Source organism: Cucurbita maxima, unplaced genomic scaffold (genome assembly GCF_002738345.1).
Source record: "Cucurbita maxima cultivar Rimu unplaced genomic scaffold, Cmax_1.0 Cma_Scf00006, whole genome shotgun sequence".
Classification (NCBI taxonomy): Eukaryota; Viridiplantae; Streptophyta; class Magnoliopsida; order Cucurbitales; family Cucurbitaceae; genus Cucurbita; species Cucurbita maxima.
In genome coordinates, this window is record NW_019272022.1 from 5,088,502 (window position 1) to 5,099,393 (window position 10,892).

General features: G+C 34.5%; 2 protein-coding genes across 2 annotated transcripts in view; one reads left to right on the forward strand and one right to left on the reverse strand.

Annotated features, from left to right (window-relative positions):
- LOC111480376 (CHD3-type chromatin-remodeling factor PICKLE) overlaps positions 1 to 5,534 on the reverse strand; it is a 14,301-nt gene extending 8,767 nt beyond the window's left edge. The window contains exons 1-13 of the mRNA XM_023125373.1: positions 5,354 to 5,534; positions 5,138 to 5,222; positions 4,184 to 4,333; positions 3,180 to 3,317; positions 2,927 to 3,081; positions 2,623 to 2,784; positions 1,831 to 2,072; positions 1,652 to 1,747; positions 1,424 to 1,560; positions 1,137 to 1,349; positions 926 to 1,033; positions 361 to 411; positions 144 to 243 (exon numbers count right to left, since the gene is read on the reverse strand). Coding sequence (XP_022981141.1) covers positions 144 to 243; positions 361 to 411; positions 926 to 1,033; positions 1,137 to 1,349; positions 1,424 to 1,560; positions 1,652 to 1,747; positions 1,831 to 2,072; positions 2,623 to 2,784; positions 2,927 to 3,081; positions 3,180 to 3,317; positions 4,184 to 4,330 — 1,549 coding nt within the window. The 5' untranslated portion in view covers positions 4,331 to 4,333; positions 5,138 to 5,222; positions 5,354 to 5,534. The remainder of the gene's footprint in view (positions 1 to 143; positions 244 to 360; positions 412 to 925; positions 1,034 to 1,136; positions 1,350 to 1,423; positions 1,561 to 1,651; positions 1,748 to 1,830; positions 2,073 to 2,622; positions 2,785 to 2,926; positions 3,082 to 3,179; positions 3,318 to 4,183; positions 4,334 to 5,137; positions 5,223 to 5,353) is intronic.
- A 2,047-nt stretch (positions 5,535 to 7,581) lies between these two features.
- On the forward strand, positions 7,582 to 10,606 carry LOC111480440 (stromal cell-derived factor 2-like protein). Its single transcript, XM_023125476.1, has 6 exons — positions 7,582 to 7,961; positions 8,557 to 8,697; positions 8,825 to 8,965; positions 9,934 to 9,983; positions 10,066 to 10,195; positions 10,265 to 10,606. Exons 1-6 carry the CDS (start codon positions 7,854 to 7,856, stop codon positions 10,346 to 10,348), a joined length of 654 nt encoding a protein of 217 aa, XP_022981244.1. The 5' UTR covers positions 7,582 to 7,853; the 3' UTR covers positions 10,349 to 10,606.
- The last annotated feature ends 286 nt before the right edge of the window (positions 10,607 to 10,892 follow it).

Sequence of the window (10,892 nt, forward strand, 5' to 3'; positions counted from 1 at the left end):
AAAAAAAAAAAAAAAAAAAAAAAAAAAAAAAAAAAAAAAAAAAAAAAAAAAAAAAAAAAAAAAAAAAAAAAAAAAAAAAAGTCAAATTTTTTTAATTTTTGTGAACATTTGAACTATCACTAGACAAAGTTTAAGAACCTTACTTCTCAGGAGATGAGGAGCTAACATTTTGTGTAGCCTCAGGATTTGCTCCTCTTGATTGATATCTCTGAACTCCTCTTGAAACTCCTCAAGACTTCCAAACTGAAAGAATATAGGCATCCAGAAGTGATCAAATCCTAATAAATTCATTGATCATGTTTTTATGATTTATAACCAACATATGCAATATATCTGATTCGACTGGAGTGTCCCACTAACCTTCCCAGCGTCAAGGAAGTGCATCAGCATGAAAAGTTCATCGAGATTATTCTGAAATGAAAACACGAGTAACTGTGAGAAAACTGCAGGCATTTACCCTTTTCACAAATTTGGCTACATGCATTTACATATGAACAGCCACGTTGAGAGATCGGAACATCAGATAAATGTATGACTTAATTCAACATCATGTTGTTCCTTAAAATGAGCGGAATAATTTTAGAATAAAAATTTTGAAATTTTTTTTTGCCAAAATAGTAGGAAAAAATAATGAGCAACTTTAACCCAAAAACACTAAAAATTAGATCAAAACAATAAACTGGAAATTTTTTCAACATGTTGAAGGTTGCAAATACCAATGGCACCATTGTATTGAGATGAATAAATTCAGCATCAACAGAATGAAAAAGCAAAGAGTTAGCTACATCTTCCGTTTTATTTTCCAAGAAGCGAACTAAGAACAGAACGACCTTACTATACTGGTAAGTCATGCTATACAATAGCAATAAGAAATCCAAAATCAAATAATATGATCTTTAATGCACTAATATGATCTAAAACACACCTGAAGAGGAGTTCCAGTCAAGAGTACTCGATGGTTACTTGAAAATTGTTTCAATGAAGAAAATAATTTTGAATCCTTGTTCTTAAGTCGATGGCCTTCATCAATAATCTAATAGAAAAATCAACAATAAGAAAAAATGGTAAGTTAGCAATTATGATCCCTTAAATGAACATCACACTTAGCATGGGTGTTAACAGAACATATTACTCACCAAGGATTGCCATCTTATAGGCTTCAGTGTTGCCACATCAAAGTTAATCATCTCATATGACGTTAGCAGAACATCAAACTTGATTCTATCTTGCTTACTTTCAGTAATAATTAGGCCAGATTTCTTTTTCTTCACTTTCTTATGATTCTTTGGAAAGAAAAATTCATATTCCCTTATAACTGCACGAGCTTGCGCAGAGCCCACATACATAACCTACAGCAAGTAACACATTAACATAATGCAAGGCAACAAACATTATGACGAATTAATAATGAACAGATACATACAACATTCATATGTGGAGCCCATGTAGCAAATTCACGCTCCCAATTTCGAAGCGTCGATAATGGAGCAACCACCAAGTGAGGAGATAAATTCTCTTCATAAAGGGATGCTAAAAAGGCAATACTCTGTATGGTTTTTCCTGTAACCAAGTAGAAATGATTTTTTTCAAGTTAAAGATCAAATGGAACCTCTATTTACACTTCTTTTTATTGAGAGAACCGATAACTCACCGAGCCCCATCTCATCAGCAAGTATCACATGAGTTTGCTTGGACCAAGAAAAACGCAAAAAATTTAACCCTTCGAGCTGATATGGATGTAATGTTCCTTCATTTGCATCGAAAGGACAGCTTATCATATCATCATGAGAAAAATATAATATCTTCAACATATAGGACAAAATTATGTACCTCCAGAAAGAAATTCAGGACTACAATCATATTGTTGGAATTCTTTTTGTTTTTTCTTTACTTCAACATCACCATGGATGCTTTTGTTCTTATTATAAGACTTGCGGGATCTAGACTGAATTTTATGGAATTTGTCGATTTCGGGCTGAAAGGCAGAGATGTCCGATTCAAATTCCCAATAGCATTCATCATATGAAAGTTCTTTATATTTCACCAAATACTCTTTTTCTTCGTCGTTTTCCCTACATCATTGAAAAACAGCATCCACGTCAATCAGTTTTCAGTTTTCAGTTTTCAGTTTTTGCTCCATCATTCTAATTCAAATTGGATATAACATGTAATGGGAATACAATACAGGTGATTTAAAGCGTCAAATCTATACCCATATAAGAGAAACCATATGACTGCCGCATACGGACAAGAAAAATGACAATAGTGGTATGTCAAATTTTGCCACCCCACAATGCCTGGGCGTTATAAAATGTTGCAACAAAAAATGAAATAAAAGATTTAAGGAACTTTTTGGAAACAGAAAATAAAGGAATTCAATATTCAACATTGGAGAAATAATATAAAAGATGCTGGACAAGAACAAGGAGAAACATCATACAAGTGTAGGGTGGGTACATAGGAATGCGGATGCGTTAGATCATTTCATTGAAAAAAAAAATTAAAATCAATTAAAAAACAAGCAAAAGGTCAAACGATTCTGTTGATTCGAATTGGCACTGATGGTTGAAAGATTATAGTCACAATGGAACTGATGCAACAAACACCAAGAAAAGAATAAACCTGCAAGCAAGAATCCGGTCCACTGTAGTCCATTCAGGTCGAATAGCAACATAATCTTCCTCGGCATTGTTGTTTGATGCCATTTGCTTATGAAAATTGTTTACTTTAGTCTTCAAGCGAGGATGAGTTTTAAAAGCTCTAATAAATTCTTTCTCAGGCACCCTGAAAATTAAGAATAAAGGGAACATAATAAATGATACGAGAAAAATCAGGGCTGCTACCAGAAGTGAAAGGACAACAGAAATCAAACAGAGATATTGCTGTAACAAAGCAGAATCAGTAAGAAAATAACAAAATAAGTTACCATGTGCAGTGTAGATAAGATAACCCCTTCCACTTTACGAGGTATTGTTTCACAAAAATTTGCTTTGAACCGAGCTTTGTCGCATCACTATCTTCAGCAAGAGTAGGGCGCATTTCACAGTCCAATAACTTATCGATATCACTTAGGGGGCTTACCTGTGAGATGTAAATAAATGTGAGAAAAAATTGGTTGACAATAAGCGCTACAAAGTCTTCATAAAAAACAACTCAAGGTTCCGAAAAAGGAATCGTACACATTCAGGGCACCTCCAGTTGCTAGGGACAGGCGATTTCAAGGGTGGAACTAGACATTTAGGATGGTAAGCATATGTACAGGTTTCACAAGAGAGAAGATTCTCACTTTCTCCACAAGCTTGACATGCATCTTCTTTCTGTCATAGGAAGTGAAAGGACGGCAGAAATCAAACAGAGATAAAATAAGTAGACTAGAAAATTGACAGAATAACACCATCACTTCCACTTAAGTTGGCGGTAAATGATATGGGAAAGCATGACAAGCCTTCCAAAAGAGGATTCTACCAAATTATGCTCCCACTTGATAGCTGCCAATCGACATTCACAACTATCCGGAATAACCCTTATATAAGTATCTTAAATAAACTTACATTTAGTGTAACAGCTCAAACCTACCGCTACCAAATTATTGTCCGCTTTGACCCGTTACATATCGCCGTCAACCTCATGGTTTTAAAATCCGTCTACTAGGGAGAGGTTTCCACATCCTTATAAGGAATGTTTCATTCCCCTCTCCAACCGATTTGAGATCTTATGTTTTTTCGTACGTCCTTGTGTTCTTTCATTTGTTCTTTTGGTTTCTTTAAAAAGAAAAACGAAGTCCTCGCTAGTTAGAGGAAGCTAGAGAGATTTATAAGAATGGGCTTAACATATTCAATATTTTGTCCTTCCGTACAGTTGATAAAAGGTTTGCATCCCTCGATGAAAATTTGTACAGCCAATAAAGAGAAAGTGACTTGGTAAGGGGTCATTATGCTTGTGAGCGAAATAGATAAGTGAGTCCCATTTACTACTGCCACTCTACATGAACAAATGGTTTCTAAGAACAGTCCCATTTTCATCAGGCTCACAGGCAGTTGATATAATATGAAGAGGGGTCTTTAAAATTTAGTTCAGATAAAAATAACAAGAAGGAAAAACTATTTATGTAAGAATCATATGAAATACGACAGAAAAAGACTGCTGAGCCTTGAATTACAGAAAATAAGAAAAGTACACAAACCTTGTCTTCCCGCTCTAGTTTTTCAAATTTATCCTGCGTTGAGCCAGGTTTTTTATGCTTATAATCAAAGTCGTCATCTGACTCATCGAGATTATACACTGGCCTCCGTTCTGATCTAACACGAAGCCTCTCAACCAGGCTACTCATATTCTGCACCAAGAAATCATTACGTTAGCGACTTAACATACAATAACAAATAGTAACAACACTTGAACACTTAGTAAAATTTAAAAAAAAAAAAAACAAAGGAACAAATTCTTCTGAAGTCATGGCAACTGTAGTAATAAGATAGCGCTGAGAACAGTCGGAATCGTAGTAATTGCAGAGGAAAACCTTTAGCTCAAAATATACAGCAAAGTTCTCAGTTCTAGGGTTCGCATTAGTATGCAACAAACGTGAATGAACCATGTGAAACGCCAGAGAAAGAATTAACCTTGAATAAAATCCTACGTCCACAGTGGCTCATATTCAAATACATTACCATAAAAAGATCAAAATAAACATGAAAGCATAGAAGAACTGTACCGTACACGCCAAAACAGTATTAAACTTCCAACACGCAACGCAATGAACAATTTCCCAGAAAACAAATGTAAATAAACAACGAAACAAAGATTTTCATATGAGCTACAAAGAAATAAAACTAAGCACATTCAATCCCAAAAAAAAAAAAAAAACGAAAAAATATGAACGCATGACCGAATGCCACTGCCATAAACGACGATGAAATCTCAACAAAAAGAAAATCAAACATTTCATCACCAGTCAGAAAACCTAACACAAGTTTTTCAAACCCAGAAGCAAAATCATCAATTCTACACGGCTCCATCAACAACATTCAAAATAGAGAAACAAAAAAATCATCCCTCGCATCATAAAACCAGCTGAAGAAAGAACTAAATGAGCTCCACTTCTGATATAAATGTGGCGGGAGAGAGAAAATACGAGAATTACCGAAGAACACCGGATCTTGAGGCCGATATTTTGTCGGAAATCAGCGGGAAATCACAACTCCAGTTAGGAGAGAGTAGAACAAGGTCTGAAGAGAGAGAGAGTGAACAAAAAGCAACGCTAATCTCAGAAAGTGAGTAGGATTATGCATGTGAGAAGCTTCCTGTATGAAGATTAACAGAAAAAAGCGGTAAATGAGTAGTGAAGAAGAAGAATTACACTCAGATCAGCGGGCGGGCTCATCTAATTCCATCGTCTCATTCTCGTCTTGAATCTCAAGAGAAGATGATGTTTAAATTCTTCTTCTACGACTCGTCTGTAAACAGAAATGGTTGCTTTTTGATACAGAGAATTTGGAGAAGAGGTCCGAACGGGGAGCCCTTCCCTTACCCAAAGCAAAAGCAAGTGCCGCTACTGACCTTGTCAATTGGGCTTTTGACTGATTTTGGGCCTTTTTTCCTTCTTAAATCTTGAACTTCAACAAGTTCATCAATGGCCGACATTGGTAAGATCATCGGAGATTTTGGAATATCTTCATCATTTTTGTTGAGATAAATGGACGTAATCTATATATAGTAGTTTAGATTAAATAATCGATCGTGTTGGATCGTGTTCGATCTCGGTTTAAGAACTGACTTAATTATTCGACTTACAGATCTGTCTCGATCAGTTATACCGTTTGTCGTCAATTGTGAATTAATGATTCTATTCACCATCGAAGTAAGTGACGTTTTTTATTGGTTTACCTGTCTGACTCGTACATTTGTCAGATTCACGTGTTTTGTATTAGCTTAACGAATGAAGATACGTGCTGAGCTACTGAGTTTTTTAATACTCTTATCTCGTTTGTATTAAATTATTAGGGTTACGAATTTGTGATTTATATATCTGTACGAGATACTTTAATTGTAACCCGTGATCGTTTTTATTTGAATAATTTATGGCTACATTAATTAAAAAAAAAAATTAATAATAATCTTAAACTTAAAAAAAAAAATCTAAAAAAATATTTTTAATAGTACTTAAAAAATATCTTTAAATTTTCAAAAGTTTCGTTAATATCCTCAATTTTTTTAAAAATTTCAAAAATACCCTTGCCATTAATACTGTGTTTAAAAAATACAAACGAAATTTTAAAAATGACTTTAACACCCTTAATTTGTATATAAAAAAGAATTAAAAATATTTTATCGTAAATATGTTGACGTCATAATTTTTTTTTTTTTTTATGTTACATTAATATTTTAAAAACGTGGAATAAACCCTAAATTTATTTTTAAAATTTTGACTGAAGTTTTTAAAGTGTTTTGAAGTTTTTAAAAACGTTCAAGGTATTAACGAAGCTTTAAAAAATCAAAGGCAAACTATTAACGATTTCATCCAAAACTAATCGTAATGTTAAGTCGAGCACAATCCAATCATTTGTACATTCTGAGAATTTGTTTGCATAATCCACCCCACCAAATTATCTTATTTATAATCAAATAAATTATAAGGATATGGAAATAGTAATAATAAACAAAAATAACAATAAATGTAATGATACCTATGGTAATAAGGCAAATATCTAGATATTTGTCTTATAATAAAATATTAAAAATATGATATATATGATAAATTATAATTTATTTCCAATAACTCGATGACTAAAATGATATTTTTACCAAATTATTTCGTACTGCCTAAAATTTATCAATGGAATAAAAGTTATTGAAAAAGATGCAAATTTGACTTGATTACATAATAGGAAAGTTTTCCCGAAACTATCATTCTTATTGCCATATATCATTTCATAACGACATGAAATTTATTAATATTAAATAATTATTTTTTTGATAAATAAAAAAATTAGAGGTTCAAATTAGGGATGCTCGTGGGTCGAGTCAAGTGAAGACGTTTTTTAGATCCAATTGTTCGGACGGTTACTATATAATGATATAATCAAACCCAACCATAAATTTTTTGGGTTTAGGGTTTAATAGTTTAAATGGTAAAACATTTAATTATTTATTTTTAAATTTTTAATTAATTTTTGTAACTCAATTTAGTATATATTTTGAATAGGTAAATTTTTTAAAAAAGATATTGGAGAAAAAATAATTATAAAATTAAATAAATATTATTATTTTTATAAATAATGTTAAATTACATAATAAAATCACAACTTTTAATTTAACTAACTTTTTTAGTTTTAAGAATTTAACCTAAAAATTAAACTGTGTTTTGGTCAAAGTCAACAAGTCCACGTCAGTGTCGACAGAGACTCCCAGCGACCGGAGAGAAGCCTCAATTCCATCCAGTAAAAACAACCCACGTCATCTAACTTCCACGTGTATATTTCTAATTGGCTGGAACAGAGGTTTCTTACGTGTCACCCAAACCACGTCGAAAACCCAATTTACTTCGATTTCCGTGACTTTATAAAGAAAAAGGGATTAATTAATTATTTAAATCTAATTTTCAGTTCCACCGATCGAACTCAAAATCGAAATTGCAGAATCCTTCCATTTTCGTTCTTCACGTCGTTGGTTTTGGCGAGTTCTTCCGATCAACCGTGGCTTCTTCAGGGTCCTCAGGTTTGTCTCGGAGAAAACCTTCGTCTTCCGCTTCTCCTCCGCCGTCAACGCCGACGAGGATCGTTTACAGAGAGAGAGTTTCGCCGTCGCATTCCGATTTGCCTTTCTGGCAGCGTAACTGGTTCATCGCCTTGCTTTTCGTTATGGCCATCGGTTTCTTCTCTCTTGCGCTGTTTCTCTTCCTCGGTCTTGATCTCGACCATGGCTCTCTGTCGTCTGCCTCTGCTGCGTCATCCTCCGAGGGCGTTGAGGTTTGAATCTGTTAGCCTTGTTAAGTGATTTGTTCGTATTTGCATCGATTCTTTTGCACTGGAATCCGATTAGAAGTTTATGATTAAGTTTTTTAGTAAATCGACAATGCTGATTCCATTTGAACTATAAATCAAGAAAGATGAAGAAAATCACTAAAAGGAGGTAGATAGATGATCCATTGAAAATCAGTTTCACTTTTCAACCTCGTATTTCATTTGCTTAGAAATTTGCGGGAAGCCGTCTTTTAAGGAGATTTGGATTTTCTCTTGGGATTTTTCTGCTTGGCGTAGGAGTGATCAAATGAAATGGACGTGGAAAGATTTTGATGAGTGAGGAAAACGGCAATATAGATTGGAATTGAACCTAGAAGTGTGAAGCACTCGGAATCTTCTCAAACGCAGAAAGAAAATTCGATGGAAATCGCTTGGTTTTTTCTATTCACTGAAAAGTTCACATGAATCCATCTCTTAAGCAGATATTGATTTTTTTTCTTTCCTGTAATTCTTTAATCCTAAGCTATTGAACAAAGCTTGAATTGGGTAAGTGAATCGTGCACTTGGAGTTGATATATTGATTGGTGTGTTTGTTGGACAGATTACTTATGGGGCAGTGCTAAAGCTAATGCACGAGAAAACTAAATTCCGTTTGCATTCCCACGACGTGCCTTATGGTTCTGGTAGTGGACAACAGTCGGTCACCGGTTTTCCAAATGTTGACGATTCCAATAGCTACTGGGTAAATCTCTTCCCTTTGCAATTTCACTCGTTCCACATTTCCATGTGGAACAAAAGCTGTCATCTGTTTCTCCCCCTCTAGTATTTTCGTGTTTCGGTTGCAACTGTAACGAGTTTATCATTGGCAGATTGTAAGACCTCAGCCTGGGACATCTGCAAAACAGGGGGACACCATTAAAAGTGGAACAATTATCAGATTGCAACACATGAAAACAAGGAAATGGCTGCACAGCCACCTGCATGCATCCCCAATATCGGGAAATCTAGAGGTTATTGAATTGTGCATTTCACATTTAACAATTTTTTTGAAGACTGGATAATCTCACATGCGTCGATTGCATTGCATCTCTCCATATTATCTGCTTACTGCTGTGATGTTTCTCTTGTATTGATTTTTTTTTGGTTGCTTTCGTTTTTACTTCATGATGATTGAATTAATAGTGAAAGCTTAATGCTGCCATTCTTCAAGTGCATTTTTGAGCTCGACACTGTTTCTATATCGTGGAGATAGAAAGTTAATCTGTTGGCGATGCATGTTGAACTTGGGATTATATTCCTGAGAATTCAGTTATTAGTTACTAACGAAAGCCACAGTGGATCATACATTTTGTAGAACTAATATGTGCTTTCCTCGTCTCCTCTTACCTGCCCAAACTTTTCAAGTATATGACTTTCCCTCATCTGTTTGGAGAATGTTCTGTTCGTTTGATGTACATTATTTCTGGCATTCACGAGCTCTAAGAATCGTTGGTTGAGTATTTCATTCTGCAATTGGAAATTTTTGCCCTGTGCTAGATTCTGTTCTTGAATTTCCCAAAGAAACCCAGTCGAGGTTGGTCGCCATTATATTTTGCATAACCAATGTGTTTCAAAATTTAACTTTATAGTATGACATTATTATCATTTCGTTTTTTATGACGCTTTCCTTTCTTCTTCATACAAGACATTCATGCAATGTCTTTTTTAGTTCTGAATCACTTTTTCTATTTCGAACGATATAGAAGTTTTCCCAGTCATTATGGTGACATGTTTTCTGTTTGACTTGTTTATGCAATTGGCTTATTCCATATGCATACCTCATTGTATATGGTTAGGGGATATGAGGATTTTGGATCCAATTTCTGGTCATGCTTTCCAACTTTCCATTAATATATGGTCATTAGACATGACAATTTTGATTTCAAATCCTAATTATGGCTTTTATGCTCCTTAACGTTCTAGACTCTGCTTGGTGCAGGTCAGCTGCTTTGGTGGAGATTCTGATTCCGACACTGGGGACTACTGGAGGTGAGACAATTATTTTCTTTAAAAAATGTATACTACGCATCTCGATACGAACGAATGGTTCCTCACCTGCAAAATTCAATAGGCTTATGATCGAAGGGAGTGGGAAGACATGGAAGCAAGAACAGAGAGTTCGGCTTCAGCACGTCGACACCAATGGCTACCTACACAGCCATGACAAGAAGTACAGCCGCATAGCCGGAGGGCAGCAGGAGGTGAGAACAACAAACAAATGATAGTGATTTGGAAGTGAGAACTCCTAACCATTTTATATGGCTTTACAGGTCTGTGGAGTCCGAGAAAAGCGAGCTGACAACGTCTGGTTGGCTGCCGAGGGCGTTTACCTCCCAATCACCGAGACAAAGTAGAAACTTTCTGGTGAGGTAACAATGTATTAACTTCCAAATTAGGCTACTTCTAGGTTCTTGAAATATTGAGAGACTGTTTGCCTGTTTTACATGAAGTTGAGCTGATTATTATTACTTAAAGAACTGTGGATGAAGTCTTCCATAGATTGCTGCTGTTCATTGATAGTATGTTACAATTACAACCTGTATTCTGGATAATATAGTTCAACTCTGGGGGGAAACTGATATTTAATGAAAAGAACCTTCCACTTTCAATCAGCTCCTCTTCCTCGTAGGGCAGTTTGGTCTTTTGCCTCCGCCAATTGTTTCCAATGAAGGTGTATGTCCTTTCTTATACATCAATAGAAGAAATATTAAAATATGGGTTTTTTTTTTTCCTTTTAAATCACCTTTTTAAACCTTGATTAAGAATTTAAATATCTTTATTTCTAATTAATTTAAATGTAATTACTAAAGAATACGACCCAAGAGAGTTTTTTTTTTTTTTTTTTTTTTTTTTTTTTTTTTTTTTTTTTTTTTTTTTTTTTTTTTTTTTTTTTTTTTT